This window comes from Pan troglodytes, chromosome 9 (genome assembly GCF_028858775.2).
Source record: "Pan troglodytes isolate AG18354 chromosome 9, NHGRI_mPanTro3-v2.0_pri, whole genome shotgun sequence".
In the NCBI taxonomy this organism is placed as follows: Eukaryota; Metazoa; Chordata; class Mammalia; order Primates; family Hominidae; genus Pan; species Pan troglodytes.
In genome coordinates, this window is record NC_072407.2 from 70,829,463 (window position 1) to 70,846,595 (window position 17,133).

The 17,133-nt window shown below is 48.6% G+C and overlaps 1 protein-coding gene across 2 annotated transcripts in view; it reads right to left on the bottom strand.

Annotated features, from left to right (window-relative positions):
* Nucleotides 1-17,133, bottom strand: part of CPT1A (carnitine palmitoyltransferase 1A) — an 87,316-nt gene that overhangs the window by 28,666 nt on the left and 41,517 nt on the right. For both annotated transcript variants that reach the window (XM_016921421.4, XM_016921422.3), the window contains 5 exons: nt 16,009-16,146; nt 13,652-13,729; nt 11,595-11,702; nt 10,101-10,188; nt 1,618-1,813 (listed from right to left, as the gene is read on the bottom strand). In XM_016921421.4, coding sequence (XP_016776910.2) covers nt 1,618-1,813; nt 10,101-10,188; nt 11,595-11,702; nt 13,652-13,729; nt 16,009-16,146 — 608 coding nt within the window. The remainder of the gene's footprint in view (nt 1-1,617; nt 1,814-10,100; nt 10,189-11,594; nt 11,703-13,651; nt 13,730-16,008; nt 16,147-17,133) is intronic.

Here is a 17,133-nt window from a genome sequence, read left to right on the forward strand (position 1 = left end):
TGTGTCCAGGGCCCCTCCTCCCTGCCCAACCAGAAGAATCTCCCGCATTAACCTACTCATGCACCCCCGGCCCCACCCCACCCTACACCACCTGAAGCGGCACCCAGTCGCAGAATCAAGCTCAAATATGGTTGGGTGCCTGGGACCCTCCCCAGCTTGGCACCGTGGCCCAGCTGCCCAGCCCACTCCACGGCTCCTGCCTGCTCTGCTGCCCCGGGGCATGCGGCTCCACCCTCTGGACACCCACTGTCCTCCTGGTCTGCTCCCACCCTCTGCAAGACACAGCCCACCTGCGGCCCCTCCACGCAGCACAGAACCTTTCCTGATCTTTGCAGAAGGGGCCCCAACACCTGCCCCTCCCGCCTTACTCCCAGCGATAGCGTAGCAGTTGTCACACTGCTGGAACGCAGCAGCTCTCAGCTGGGGACAACAGTGTCCCCCTGATGCTGGGCAATGTCTGCGACACTTCTGGTTGTCATACAGGTTGCTGCTGGCAGTCGGTGGGCAGAGGCCAGGGCTGCTGCTCAGCATCCAACGCTACACAGGGCAGTGCCCCCCACAAAGAGGTACCCGGCCCTGAGTGTGCACAGCGCTGAGGTGAGAAACCCTCCTATACAATACACACCACACCCGCGAGAAAACCAAGCTCGGGCTGATTCGCTTTCTTTTTTATGTTTTGAGAGGGTCTCACTCTGTCACCCAGGCTGGAGTGCAGTGCCTTGATCATGGCTTACTGCAACCTCAACTTCCTGGGCTCAAGCAATCCTCCTGCCTTAGCCTCCTGAGTAGCTTGGACTACAGGCACGCACCACCAAGCCTGGCTAATTTTTTGGTAGAGATGGGGTCTCACTCTGTTGCCCAGGCACATCTCAAACCCCTAGGCTCAAGTGACCCTCCTGCCTTGGTCTCCTAAAGCAATGGAATTATAGGCGTGAGCCACTGCGCCCGGCCTGATTCTTTTTCACTGAGGCAAGGAAATGTAACCCTAACACAGGGGCCTTGGTTTCCATTTGTTCTGTTTCCTAAATTAATAAATATGCCCACAGCCCCGTAAGAAAGGCTAATCCTGGCCAGGCATATGGTTCATGCCTGTAATCCCAGAACTTTGGGAGGCCAAGGTGGGTGGATCACTTGAGGTCAGGAGTTTGAGACCAGCCTGGCCAACATGGTGAAACCCTGTCTCTACTAGGCATGGTGGCGCACTCCCAGCTACTGGAGAGGTTGAGGCAGGAGAACTGCTTGAACCTGGGAGGCGGAGGTTGCTGTGAGCTGAGACAGTGCCATTGCATTCCAGCCTGGGCGACAGAGCGAGACTTCGTCTCAAAAAAAAAAAAAAAAAAAAAAAAAGCCTAATTCTAATCCTCACTTCTCCCTGTCCTGGACTCTGGAGTGTTTCCACACACATTTGCCTGACACACACACAGGGGTGGCCAGGGACCCCCCACCATGTCCCCATTGCTCTTGAGACCTGCCAAGCCGGGAGACCCCAGAGAAAAACAGAGCCGAGGTGGGGAATCCCGTGCCAGGATTCCCACAGGCCCCGGTGGGGATGGGCCCCGGTGAGGAAGAGTGCCTCCACCACCCCCCAAAACAGGACAAGGGACCTAGGCTGCGCACCTGTCTCCTGCAGTGAGGGCTGCCAGCCTGGCCTCCCCGGGCTGAGGCTCCGAGGTATTGTCCAGGATCCTCTGCATCTGCTGCTCCATCTCCCGGGGCTTCAGCAGCCGCCCGTCATGGTAGAGCCAGACCTTGAAGTAGCGTCCTCGATGGTACACGACGATGTGCTTGCTGTCTCTCATGTGCTGGATGGTGTCTGAGCCGGCCGCAGGTTGGAGACACAAAACCAAGAGTCCCAAGTTCAGCACGTGCTGAGACGACCGTACCCTGACTCTGCAAAGGGCATGGGAGTCCCTGCTCTGCGTCTCTCCAGGCAGCCTCAGGAACCTATTCCTCAAGACGTTTTAAATGATTAAGGACAGCTTGGAGTTAAAGCTCTGAATCGGAGAGGCCTGACTTCTGAGCTCAGCTTAGTCACTCATTAGATTATGACCTCAAACAAATTACCTGAGGCCAGGTGCAGTGGGAGGCTGGGAGTGGTGGCTCACGCCTGTAATCCCAGCACTTTGGGTGAGGTGAGAGGATCGTTTGAGGTCAGGAGTTCGAGACCAGCCTGGCCAACATGGTGAAATCTTGCCTCTACTAAAAATACAAAAATTAGCCAGGTGTGGTGACATGCGCCTCTAGTCCCAGCTACTCGGGAGGCTGAGGCAGGAGAATCGCTTGAAACCAGGAGGTGGGGGTTGCAGTGAGCCGAGATCACACCACTGCACTCCAGCCTGGGTAACAGAGTGATACTCCATCTCAGGAAAAAAAAAAAAAAAGCATGCTTAGCAAAATGGAATATTATCATTAAAAAGAAACAAAAAACAAATTACCCAACCCTCCCTAAGCCTCTCCTCAGTAAAATGGAGGTCATATGTTCCCCATATGCACTGTGCAAGAATTAAGAGACGATATCCGTAAAGCCCATGTAAATAGGCATTCGATCCGTATAGTAACTTTTTATTAATTAATGACAATAGGGCAACTTAGAAAATATGCTGAGAAACATTCCGAGAATTGTTTCTGAGAACCCGAGAAATGTTCTGAGAAAGAAAGTGGAAAATTACGAAACCAAGCCATTCCGTAAAAACTACTAAAACAGAGTAATTTAAGCTCCTCAGTAAGCTTAAACATCACAGAAATGTGATGAAGTACGTTCACTCCACGAATATTTATCAAGTCCTCTTAAGCACTGCTCAGTGGGGATGCACAGTGACAGCTGATCAAGGCAGATCGTCTAGTGAGGAAGACGAATAAACGCATGATTAAAAATAGGACAAGCTACCAGGAGCAGTGGCTCACCCTGTATTCCCAGCACTTCAGGAGGCCGAGGAGGGAGGATTGCTTGAGCCCAGGAGTTTGGGATCAGCCTGGGCAACATGGCGAAACCCTATCTCTACAAAAAAAATACAAAAATTAGCTGGGTGTGGTGGTGTGCACCTGTAGTCCCAGTTATTCTGGAGCTGAGATGGGAGGATCACTTGAGCCTGGGGAGCAGAGGCTGCAGTGAACTGAAATTGCACCACTGCACTCCAGCCTGGGTGACAGAGCAAGATCCTATCTCAAACAAACAAACAAAAACAAAATAGGACAAGTGTCACAAAAGGCTAGAAAGTGTAGGACTAGGACCAACCTAGCCTGGAGATGTGAGAAAGCCCTTCCACCCCCACTAAGGAAGTGATGTTTAAGAAGAACCCCGCCAGATGAAGAACAGAATTAATCAATATTATGCCCAATCTCATGTTTTTTTTGAGACGGAGTCTCGCTCTTATTGCCCAGGCTGGAGTGCAGTGGCGCGATCTCGGCTCATTGCAACCTCCGCCTCCCGGGTTCAAGCTTCTCCTGCCTCAGCTTCCTAAGTAGGTGGGATTACAGGCACCCGCCACCACGCCCGGCTAATTTTTGTACTTTTAGTAGAGATGGGGTTTCACCATGTTGGCCAGGCTGGTCTCAAACTCCTGACCTCAGGTGATCCACCCGCCTCGGCCTCCCAAAGTGCTGGGATTACAGGCATGAGCCACTGCACCTGGCCTCCCGCTCTGATTTTTAAAATGTTTACCAAACCAAGGATGCAGGAGACCTGCTTTGGTTTGCTGAAGGGTTCCTACCAGAAACTTGGACCAAACGGCATTTGAAGCCTTCGCTTTAAAGTCACAAACAAGACAAGAATGCACACCATGACTACGTATATTCCACATTACACTCAGGATGCTGGCCGGGCAATAAAATAAGAAACAAATAAAAGATAAAGGATTGAAAGGGAAATATCAAAGGTGTCATTTGCAGCTATGATTAGCATGTGGAAAATCCAAGAAAACCTATCAGCTGTTTAAGCCAATAAGAATACAGCTGGGTAGTGGCTGGGTGCAGTGACTCACACCTGTAAACCCAGCACTTTGGGAGGCCGAGGAAGGCGGATCACGAGGTCAGGAGATCAAGACCATCCTAGCTAATATGGTGAAACCCCATCTCTACTAAAAATACAAAAAATTAGCCGGGCATGGTGGCATGTGCCTGTAGTCCCAGCTACTCAGGATGCTGAGGCAGGAGAAGCTTGAACTCGGGAGGCAGAGGTTGCAGTAAGCAGAGATCCTGCCACTGCACTCCAGCCTGGGCGACAGCAAGACTCTGTCTCAAAAAAAAAAAAAAAAAAGAATACAGCTGGGTAGAAACACAGTTTATAAAAACCTTTCATGTTCCTATACCCCAGGGCACAGGCTGAACTGTGTCCCCCCATTCATATATTGAAATCCTAACCCCCAGCACCTCAGAATGTGGCCTCATTTGGAGATGGGGTCTTTAATGAGGTCATTAGGGTGGGCCCTAATCCTATGTGACTGTGTCCTTTTAAGAAGAGGAGTTTAGGGTTGGGTGCGGTGGCTCACGTCTGTAATCCCAGCACTTTGGGAGGCCGAGGTGGGCAGATCGCCTGAGGTCAGGAGTTCGAGGCCAGCCTGGCCAACATGGTGAAAACTCGTCTCTACTAAAAAATTACAAAAATTAGCCAGGCGTGGTGGCGGACACCTGTAGTCCCAGCTACTTGGGAGTCTGGAGCAGAAGAATCACTTGAACCCAGGAGGTGGAGGTTGCAGTGAGCCGAGATTGTGCACTGCATTCCAGCCTGGGTGATAGAATGAGACTCAGTCTCAAAAAAAAAAAAAAAAAGGGAGACTTTAGGACACGCACAGAGGGATGACCACGTAAGGACACAGGGAGGAGATGGTTATCCAAGGAGAGAGGCCTACAGAAGGAACCACCTCTGCCAACACCTTGATGTTGGAGTTCCAGCCTGCAGAATTGTGAGAAAATCGCTGTCTTGCTTAAGCCGTGCAGTCTGTGGTATTTGTTATGGGTGGCCTGGGCAAACTTACATGCTGCATAACCAACACCTTGAAAATATTCTTGAAAAGGAGCAAAACAATAAAAGTGCTTAGAAACAGCTCGAACAAATGATGTGCTGCAAGGACTTCATGGAGAAAAGTATGACATTTTATTAAAATCGCCTAAAAAACAAAAAAGGGGCCAGGCACAGTGGCTCATGCCTGTAATCCCAGCACTTTGGGAGGCCGAGGCAGGCGGATCACTTGAGGCCAACAGTTTGAGATCAGCCTGGCCAACATGGCAAAACCCCGTCTCTATTAAAAATACAAAAGTAAGCTGGGTGTGGTGGTGCATGCCTGTAATCCCAGCTACTAGGGAGGCTGAGGCAGGACAATCGCTTGAAACTGTAAGGTGGGGTTTGCAGTGAGCCAAGATTGCACCACTGCACTCCAGCCTCGGCAACAGAGTGAGACTCAGTTTCAAAAAAACAAAAACAAACAAACAAACAAAAGTAAAAAAAAAAAAAGCAGAATGTCTGGAATATATAAAGACTTTCTACAAATCAATAAGGAAAAGATACACATCCATTTTTAAAAAACATACAAAATATAAGAACAATATTCTCAACAGAAGAAACCCAAATGTCCAGTTAACATTTTAAAAGTTGCTAACCCTTTTGGCAAAAATGAAGGGAAAAGCGTATTTTATAGATTGCTGGGGACGTGAAAGTTGGTAAAATCACTTTGAGGGTAATTTGTCCATGCCAGTAAGACTGGAAATGTCCACCAGGGCAGCCGGCAAGCCAATTCTAGGTGCCTGCTCTACAGACTGTTTGACCAATGCATGCAGGGGAGAAACATACACAGAATTCACTGAGCGTCACTTAGAAAGGAAAACAGGAAAGAAAGAAAAGCGTTCACATACTGGAATTGTTTTGATACTATAACGAAGTACATCATAAATGTCAATAATGATTGTACTGGAGTGGTAAGATTAGGGCTGTATCTTCTGCTAAAAGATTTTCTAAATTTTGGTAGTAATTCCATTATATAGCAATATATATTATTAAATAGAAAAATGCCAGAACTTAAGACCCTTAAGATAAGTCTATACCTCTTTCCCTTTTTTTATTTTGGGGAATTTGAATGGTCTAATTAGTGAGGATTGTGACTGATGGGATCCTCCGGTGGGGATGTCTGAGAAAGTGGGTGGGGCTTTGCCCGACGATCACCAACGAATGGCATTGCACGTGCTCATATACATTTACCTTTCTTTCTTTTTTTTTTTTGACAGGGTCTTGCTCTGTCACCCAGGCTGGAGTGCAGTGGTGTGATCTCAGCTTACTGCAACCTCCTCCTCCCAGGTTCAAGTGATTCTCCTGCCTCAGCCTCCTGAGTAGCAGGGATTACAGACATCTGCTATCACACCTGGTTAATTTTTGTGGGTTTCTTTTAGTAGAGGTGGGGTTTCACCATGTTGGCCAGGATGGTCTCGAACTCCTGACCTCAAGTGATCCACCCGCCTCGGCCTCCCAAAGTGCTGGGATTACAGGCGTGAGCCACCACTCCCAGGCTTTGTATTTACATTTCTTTCATTCCCAGTGATGTTGAATGCTTTTCTATAACTCCTTAAACATTTCTCCTTCCAGGGGTGCCCATCATTTCCTTTCCAATTAGGATCTTCATGGTTTTCTGGCAGATTTATAAGAACTCTTTACATATTAACCCTGTTCTCTGTTGTGAGCACTTACCCTCAATTTGTTATCTACCTTTTAAAACAGTTTGAAGTATTTTTGAAATATAGAAAACTAAAATCTTTACATGACAATATTTGGATTTTTCCGTTGTTGTAATGAGTTGAGCTGTTTCTACCCAAAAGATATGTCCATGTTCTAGCCCTGGTACCTGTGAAAACCTTATTTCTTAATCGGAAGTAGGGTCTTTTTTTTCTTTTTTTGAGACAGGGTCTCATTCTGTCACCCAGGCTAAGTGCAGTGGTGTGATCACAGCTCAGCTCACTACAGTCTCCACCTCCCAGGCTCAAGTGATCCTCCCTCCTCAGCCTCCTGAGTAGCTGGGACCACAGGTACACACCACTATGTCCGACTAATTTTTGTATTTTTTGTAGAGATGGGGTTTTGCCATGTTGCCCAGGCTGCTCTCAAACTCCTGGGCTCAGGTGATCCACCCACCTCAGCCTCCCAATGTGCTGGGATTACAGGCATGAGCCACCGCATCTGGCCTGGAAATAGGGTCTTTGCTGATATAATTCAATATTAAGATGAGGTCATACTGGACTAGGGTGGACCCCAAATCCAATGACTGTTGTCCTCGTAAGAGAGACACACACACACAGAGGTGAGAGCCAAGGCGACATGGAGGCAGAGATCGGAGTGATATGCCTACAAGCCAAGGAGCACCTGGACCCTCCAGAAGCTGGAAGAGGCATAAAGGCCTCCCCCAGAGCCTTCAAAAAGAGCACGGCCCTGCTGACACCTTGATCTCGGACTCTGGCCTCCAGAGCTGTGGCAGAAGAAACTTCTTTTGTCTTAAGACATCCAGTTTGTGGTCATTTATTCCAGCAGCCCCAGGAAACTGATTCAGGTATCATGCTCGGAATGGCTGTCCAGGTACACTAAGTAACTAGGTTTTATCCCAGCATTTCCCTTGTTTATTGATTTATTTTATTTTTATTTCATATACATATTTTTTTGAGATGGAGTCTCACTCTGTCACTCAAGCTGGAGTGCAGTGGCATGATCTTGGCTCACTGCAACCTCCACCTCCCAGGTTCAAGCAATCCTCCTACCTCTGCCTCCCGAGTAGCTGGGATTACAGGTATGCGCCACCACACCTGGCTAATTTTTGTATTTTTAGTAGAGATGGGGTTTCACCATGTTGGCCAGGCTGGTGTCGAACTCCTGACCTCAGGTGATCCACCTGCCTTGGCCTCACAAAGTGCTGGGATTACAGGAATGAGCCTTTGTGCCTGGCCTCCCTTGTTTATTTTTTTAAACACATACATATTTACCTCCTGGAATCACTGTCAGTGTAGGCCGCATGTCTCAAACTTAAATGATCTTAAGGATGTCCCCATACCACGGTGCTGACTGACAGCAGGTGACAGCCTCCCCAGGACACCCTGACCCACTTCCCTTTGGGGACACTGCCTGCCCTGGTCGGTGAAGGGGCAACTGCCCCTCCAATCAGGGAGACACTGTGAGAGGATGGAGAGAACCAACTTCACTTTCCTCCACCTCGTTGCCCAACTGCCCCAGGACTGCTGTTGGCCAACACATCTGTTTTTCACATGTTGAGCTACAGTACAATGGACGACAGTGTGTGGCAGGAAGAGAGGAGGGGTTTAGCCAGAAACACTGTGAAATCCGTGAACACACATGGAGTGGGTTCTTTTTTGTTTCTTTGATATGAAGTTTCACTCTTGTTGCCCGGGCTGGAGTGCAGTGGCACAATCTCAGTTCACTGCAACCTCTACCTCCCATGTTCAAGTGATTCTCCTGCCTTAGCCTCCCAAGTAGCTGGGATTACGGGTGCCCACCACCATACCTGGCTAATTTCGTATTTTTAGTAGAGATGGGGTTTTGTAGACCAGTAGTAGGCTGGTCTTGAACTCCTGACCTCAGGTGATCTGCCCACTTCGGCCTCCCAAAATGCTGGGATTACAGGCGTGAGCCACCGCGCCTGGCCAGAATGGGTTTTAGAGAACCTCTGAAGGCAGGATCAGAGGAAAGGGGAGAATCTGCTTAGGAAAGCCCACTCAGAGGCCAGCTTTTGTGCAAGGATACAGCAAAGGCTCCCCAACGACCACCACAGTGCACACTACTGACTACGGCTTGGTCTGGAATATTGACTAGGGCTTGGTCTGGAAGGACTGGGCTGCAACAAGACACTCAAAACTGCAGGTCAGGCCAGGCATGGTGGCTCACATCTGTAATTCCAGCACTTTGGAAGGCCGAGGTGGGACGATCACGAGGTCAGGAGATGAGACCATCCTGGCTAACACGGTGAAACTCCGTCGCTACTAAAAATATAAAAAATTAGCCGGGCGTGGTGGCAGGCACCTATAGTCCCAGCTACTCGGGAGGCTGAGGCAGGAGAATGGCGTGAACTCGGGAGGTGGAGGTTGCAGTGAGCCGAGATCGCGCCACTGCACTCCAGCCTAGGCAACAGAGCGAGACTCCCTCTAAAAAAAAATAAATAAATAAAATTGCGGGTCAGCTCTGGCCCTTTCCAGCCAGCTTCCCAAGCAGCCCCGAGGCCCACCCGTCATACAGGCCTGCCATGATGGTCTTGGGCTCTAGCTCACCAAGTGTCTCTGGGTAGTTCCCCATCCACAGGCACCTGGGGAAATGGAGGCCATGGACAGCACAGCCTGGGCCCGGGCCTGGCCTGGATGTTCCCCACGGTGCCTGTTCTCCCTCCCTGTCATTCTCAAGGACGTCCTGGTTTGGACGGTGGCTTACGTGGCCACCCTGCCCAGGTCAGGCAGCTGATAAAGGAGTGGCTGGAACACAAATCCACCTTTCCGAGCACGACCCAGTGTGCGTTCCATCACAAACGCTGACTGTGAGCCGGAGTAAAATGCCCCTGAGGAATCCAGACTCAGGAAAAAAACACTCAGCTGTGCGTGACTCACGCCTGTAATCCCAGCACTTCAGGAGGCCGAAGCGGGCGGATCACTTGAGTCCAGGAGTTTGAGATCAGCCTGGGCAACACGGCAAAACCTCATCTCTATAAAAAAATGCAAAAAGTAGCCAGGCATGATGCATGTGCCTGTGGTCTCAGCTACTGGGGAGGCTAAGATGGGAGGATTCCTTGAGCTCAGGAGGTGGAGGCTGAAGTGAGCCGTGATCATGTCACTGCACGCCAGCCTGGGTGGCAGAGACCTCATGTCAAAATAAATAAATAAATAAATCAAACACTCTATGAGACAGTCGGCAGTCTTCAACCAAAGAGAAATTAAAATCTGGAAATAAGTCAACAACAGTGTCCAGGCCTAAGAAAGACAAAGGAAATTCAGCAGAAGGAATGTTCACCAGCCTACAATCTCAGGAAGGGTCAGCAAAAATCAATTTGGCCCCTTTGACACTTCCTAATTCTGAGCATAGGGATGGAAAGTGCCGATTCTCCAGGGGGCCCTGAAGAAGCTTGACTCACCTGTCTCCTCTCCTGGGATCCGGGAAGTATTAAACATCCGCTCCCACTGAGCGGAGCAGAGTGGAATCGTGGATCCCAAAAGACGAATCTGTAACAAAAATATATTTCAAACCAACAACGAAAATCCCACAGAAGAAAAGCAGCAAGTTGGCCGGGTGCGGTGGCTCACGCCTGTAATCCCAACACTTTGGGAGGCTGAGGCGGGCGGATCACGAGGTCAGGAGATGGAGACCATCCTGGCTAACACAGTGAAACCCCGTCTCTACTAAAAATACAAAAAAATTAGCCGGGCATGGTGTCGGGTGCCTGTAGTCCCAGCTACTTGGGAGGTTGAGGCAGGAGAATGGCGTGAACCCGGGAGGCAGAGCCTGCAGTGAGCTGAGATCGTGCCACTACACTCCAGCCTCGGCAACAGAGCGAGACTCTGTCTCAAAAAAAAAAAAAAAAGAAAAGAAAACAAAAGCAGCAAGCAGCAAGCAAGTTAAGACCACATGGAAATGCTGAATGTGTTTTCTGTGCAAATTGCTTCATTTGACTTCCTCTTTTCCAGTGGCTCCCTGGAATGATTCGTTGGGGGACTCATTAAACCATGCCAGGGTGCAACTTCCTGCACAGTTAAATCCTAAATAACACATTCTAATTGATTATTGATAACTGACACTTAAAACCAAAGAAATATTCCAGGAAGAAAAGTCTTGTTTCTTATAAGCAACTAAGCATCTAGTATTAGTTCAAAAACATCAAGGGCTTCTCCAAAGGGCAGATTACAGAATTAAAGTACAACAGATGTATATTCATTTAGGAGACACAAGGAGAATTACATCTCAGAATAATTAGGCTGGGTGAAAGAAACTAGAATTCCGAAAAAAAGAGTGCATACTGTTATGATTCCACTTACATAAAGCTTTAAAAATTGCAAACTAATCTAGAGTGACAGATAGTGGACCAGGGGTCCAGGACCAGGTGGGAGGGAGAGATGACAAAGGGCAGAGGGGTTTTCGGGTTGACTGATGTATTCACCATCCTGACTGCAGTGATGATGGTTTCTCAGATGCATCAATATATACACATCAGAAGTTATCAAACTCTACACTTTATTTTTTAATTTTTTTTTTTTTGAGATGGAGTTTCGCTCTTATAACCCAGGCTAGAGTGCAATGGTGTTATCTCGGCTCGCTGCAACCTCCACCTCCTGGGTTCAAGTGATTCTCCTGCATCGGCCTCCCGAGTAGCTGGGATTACAGGCGCGTGCCACCACGCCCAGCTAATTTTTCTATTTTTAGTAGAGACAGGGTTTCACTATGTTGGCCAGGCTGGTCTTGAACTGCTAACCTCAGATGATCCACCTGCTTTGGCCTCCCAAAGTGCCAAGATTACAGGCATGAGACCCTGTGCCCGGCCACAAACTGTATATTTTAAACATGTGCAATATGTCAATTATACCTCTGTAAAGCTGTTTGAAAATAATTTTTTTAAAGCAATTTGTTTGCCTACTGGTTTGATTTCCTCCCGGTCCAGTTTGCGCCTGTAAAGCAGGATGGCATGGATGGCGTTGCCGGCTCTTGCTGCCTGAATGTGAGTTGGAAGTATATACAGCAGATCCTGAAAAGCGACAAAGGTGGAGAGAATTTGCATAGGGAAAGATAAGCAAATTTAAATAATCACAGCACATCCTGCACACTGTCACAATATTTCTAGAGATGCATCAATATACATACATATTCGGTTACATCTGCAATGCTACAAAATAAATGGTAATTTGATTTTCTCCACTTTGACTTTGTAAATGTTTTATGAGAACGTAAGTCCTCTAAAACTTCTGTGCTATTAAAGATAACTATTTGCACCAAATACCCTCACGTAACACAGAGAAAGGAAAGCAAAAATTAGTCGGGGAGCAATTAGACTATCAGGAAGTTTTCTAGATGAGACACAATGAAAGGTTAAAATAGTTGTTTATATAGAGCTGTGCCTGCAGCTTTCTAAATTTTGAGACCCTGTTCCAAATGTCTACATTTTCCACAATTGGAAGAAAAGGCCAAGGAACACAGGTCTAACCTACATTTTGGAAGAGTCTATGTACACACCGTGCCCCCATTGATGTAGAAAGTGCCTCTGTTTGTGGGAAATAAACAAAGGTCTCCTGGCGGGAAGGGCACCAGATAAATAGCTCATTTCCAAATAGAGCAGGAAAAGAAGTTCTATGGACTACACTAACGGTTTTTCTTTCAGTTTGAGATTATTTCAGATGGGAAAAAAAAAGTTAAGAGAAAAAGAAAGGACAATTTTGAAACGAAGAAAAACAGAAAGAAAAAGCAAATGATAGGCCGGGAGCTCATATCTGTAATCCAGCACTTTGGGAGACCGAGGCGCACGGATCACCTGAAGTCAGGAGTTTGAGACTAGCCTGGCCAACATGGTGAAACCCCGTTTCTACTAAAAATACCAAAATTAGCCGGGCGTTGTGGCAGGTGCCTGTAATCCCAGCTACTCGGGAGGCTGAGGCAGGAGAATTGCTGGAACCCAGGAGGCGGAGGCTTCAGTGAGATGAATTGCACCAGTGCACTCCAGCCTCGGCGACAGAGCAAGACTCTATCTCAAAAAAAAAAAAAAAAAAAAAGAAAAAGTAAATGATTAAAAAATAAACGAGGGAAAAAAATAAAAGGAAGTGAAGGAATGGAAGGAAAAGGAAAGAGAAGAGTTCTATTTGCCAGTTATTAAAGCAGTGGTTAAGAACCCAAACTGAGAGTCCTTCTAACCATCCATGCTTTGAAAGACAAAGCCCAGGAAACCAGAAACTACCGTCGATGCACACCCCTCTGGCGTCTCAGAAAACAGTAGGGTGAAGCGCAGCGCACTGGTGGCAGGATCTTGGCCAACCCACTGTCCCTGAGCTCTAGGGGTTCTGCAGGGATCTTAAGGCCGCTGTGGCACCAAGTTCCAGTGCTAAGCCATAAAAACAGCAGGACAGGCCGGGCACGGTGGCTCACACCTGTAATCCCAGCACTTAGGGAGGCTGAGGCAAGTGGATCACCTGAGGTCAGGAGTTCGAGACCAGCCTGGATAACATGGTCAAACCCCGTCTCTACTAAAATACAAAAATTAGCCGAGCGTGGTGGTGGGCACCTGTAATCCCAGCTACTTTGGAGGCTGAGGCAGGAGAATCACTTGAACCTGGGAGGCGGAGGCTGCAGTGAGCCGAGATCGTGCCATTGCACTCCAGCCTGGGGGACAAGAGCAAAGCTCCATCTCAAAACAAAACAAAACAAAAAAACAGCAGGACAGGTACAGCACAGTGAGGAATTCCTGTTTGCCAGAAACTTATTTTTGCAACCCAAATCCCCCTGCAGTAGCAGAGCACCCTGGGCTACTAGGCTAACACTGAAGGGTACTCACAGGGTTCTCCGGCCTGGAAGCAGGACAGAGAGGAGCATGAGCCAATCCCCAGAGCTTTCCCAGGCCGTCCACAGGCCTGTGAAGATGCCACCTCTGTGGACAGACCCGCCGCCCCACCGTCCTCGTCAGACAGCAGCCCGGGCGGGTGGACTCACCATGGCATAATAGTTGCTGTTCACCATGAGCGGCCCTCGTCCTCGGAGGTAGATGTACTCCTCCCACCAGTCGCTCACCTAGTGGGCGCAAACACCAGACAAACCCGCAGGCTCAGCAGGGGCCAGGCAGGCTCCCTGGCAGCAGCCCAGAGCCGCGGGGAAGGGCAGGCAGTGCTTTTGGCAGACATTTCGGCGTCTAACAGGGGCCATTCCAGAACAGGGAACGCAGTCCTAACTAGATGGAATGCGACACCGTGGGAAATGAAAAGTGTTCTTTTTAAGTTGAGACAGGCAGAAAGAAGGTACATCACCTTCATTTTGTAGATGGTTCAAAAGGGAAATAAAAAGCCGAAGTGGGAGGATTGCTTGAGACCAGGAGTTCGAGACCAGGCTAGGCAACATAGCAAGGCTCTAGCCCTACATTAAAAATAAAAATAATAAATAAAATAAAAATTTAAAAATGTTTAAGAGACCAAATGGAAAGTAAATCATAAATGTTTGACTGCTAACATGTTTTAAAAACCAAAACTATGGGCTGGCCATGGTGGCTTACACCTGTAATCTCAGCACTTTGGGAGGTTGAGACAGGAAGATCGCTTGATGCCAGGAGTTTGAAGCCAGCCTGGGCAACATAGCAAGGTTCCATCTCTCCAAAAAATTTTAAGAAATTAGCCAGGTGTGGTGGCTCACGCCTGTAGTCTCAGCTACTTGGGAGGCTAAGACTTGAGGAGGGTTACTTGAGCCCAGGGGTTCGAGGCAACAGTGAGCTATGATCACGCCACTGCATTCCCACCTGGGCAACAGAGCAAGACCCTTTCTCAAATAAAAGAAAACAGAAACAAAGGCCAGGTGCGGTGGCTCACGCCTGTCATCCCAGCACTTTGGGAGACTGAGGCGGGCTGATCACTTGAGGTTAGGAGTTCCGGACCTGCCTGGCCAACATGATGAAACCCCGTCTGTACTAAAAATGCAAAAATTAGCCAGGTGTGGTGGCGGGCGCCTGTAATCCCAGCTACTCAGGAGGCTGAGGCAGGAGAATTGCTTGAACCTGGGAGGCGGAGCTTGCAGTGAGCCGAGATCGCTCCACTGCACTCCAGCCTGGGTGACAAGCGAGACTTTGTCTCAGAAACTAAAGAAAATAAAAGAAAACAAAGAAAAAACCAATGTTATGCAAAATTGCTCCACAGACTGCTTCCCAGGTCTGCCTGAAGAAGCCACCGTCCCAGTCCGTGGCACTAACCTGGTGTTCCGCAGGCGTTGTCTCTATTCCCTGGCACATGTGTCCTGAGGCCACCCAGAGGCAGTGCCCCCCAACTACCTCACAGCTGCTGTCCCTTCACAGCCTGCTGGACCCAGGGATCGCTTCCTTTCAGCTTTGTGCTGAAACACACGTACCTACAGAACAGTGCCTATGCAAGGGCCTCGTGTGCGGAGAGCTGTGCAGAGAGCTGACGTTTACCAGTCCAGCACACTGGTGCAGCCAGCGAACATGCCCGGCCCCCTGAGGCTAGAGAGACCCCTCCAGGCACTGCCCATCCACCCATGATGCCACGTCTAGCGCCACCTGCTGGTTCTGTCAGGGTCGCTTTGGACACCTTCTCTTCCGTGTTAGTTGTTCCTCAAAGCTAGACTCCCTCCCTTGCTTTGTTTGCCGGAGGCCTGCTCTTGCCCTCCCAGTACGTGGAAGCCCAGCCAGCTCCCCGCACACAGGGTGCCAGCTAAGACGCTTCGTTGGAGGAGATGCTCCTGGGACCACCGAGCCACATTCAACCCCAGGGAGGGGCGATCAGCACCGCCCTATCCCACACCATCCCTGCATCCACCAGGGAAGGATGCCCTTGGAATCAAGATAAACCAAAGAGGAGGATGGGAGCAGGTCTCTGGGGCAGCATGGCACTGCTGCAGGAGAAACAGCTCACAGGAGGACTCTCTGGGGAAGAGGGAGAGGGAGAAGCCTCCTGCGTGCAAAACACAGCATCGTGCCGGTGTACCTGCACTCAGGGTAAAACTGTCACTGTAGGCTGGGTGTGGTGGCTCATGCCTATGATCCCAGCACTTTGGGAGGCCGAGGTGGGAGGATCACTTGAGCCCAGGAGTTTGAGACCAGCCTGGTCAACATAGTGATACTCTGTCTCTACAAAAAAATCCAAAAACCAAGAAACTGTCACTGTAACTACATGTCAGTCCTAACACACACACACTCCACTCTGCACAGAGGTAAAACTATAGCTGGAACTTTCTAGGGTGTGATTTTGGCTAATCAAAACTGTCATTTCAGCCCTGTTATCCCTGCCCCTCAAAATTAGCGTCTTCATACAGAAAAATTTCATCAAGAAAAACTGTGTATACAGACTTACGTAATTTGTAGCCCACCAGGATTTTAACTTCAAATACCACTGTAATCTTGGTCCAAGACCGACAGCAAAATCTTGAGCAAGTGCTGTCATCCGTTTGAAGTCTTCTTCCTTCATAAGAGGCCTCACCGACTGTAGATACTGGGATTATTGGGAAAAAAAAATCACCCAAGTTAAAACATATTAATCAAAGCCTATGTTTGCCTCACTTGTGCCTTAGGAAAAGTTCTAACACATTGAAAAGGTTTTAGGCTGGGCATGGTGGCTCATGCTTGTAATCCCAGCACTTTGGGAGGTCAAGGCCAGTGGATTGCTTGAGCTCAGGAGTTCAAGACCAGCCTAAACAACATGGTGAAACCCCATCTCTACAAAAAAAAACAAGACAAAAATTAGCTGGGCATGGTGGTGCATGTCTGTGGTCCCAGCTACCCGGGGGGCTGAGGTGGGAGGATCGCTTGAGCCCAGAAGGTTGCGGCTGCAGTGAGCCATGATCATGCCACTGCACCCCAGCCTGGGCAACAGAGTGAGACCCTATCTCAAAAAAAAAAAGAAAAAGTTTAGACTCTTCCCCCAAGTTGGTCTTGGCAGTCCTTAGACAGGTAAACTCCCTTCAATGCTAAATGGTGTCATAGGGTAATGATAATTTAACAATTAAACTTTTTCTTCCTTTATTAGCTTTAAAAGTGTCCCAAATCCTGCATCACCAGAAAATCACCATTAAATTTTTAGAATTTAAAATAAATTCTAGAGTTGACAAGAAAAGTTAACAAGGACATTTCAAGAATGTCTCTTATCTATTATTTGGCCCTTAATAAAAGATCTGTTCTGACCTAAGTAAGCTTTGATGACCTGCGATGGTGACCATGAGATGGGGCAGAGTCATGCTGAGAGCTGGGTGCTGGGGCTGGGCAGGTGCTCAGGCAGCAGGATGGGAACGAGGGGCTGGAATAGGTCACGGAACCAGGCTAAGGCCAGTGCCCCAGGTTCAGGGTTTCCAGCCCCCACCCCGCCTCGTCCTTTTACACGTGCTACTTTGGTTGAACAAATGCTCAGAGGTGGAAACACAGAGAGCAATTGTTTAAAAAGACACTCAAAAGCTTCTGCTACACACCTAAGCAAGCTCTTACA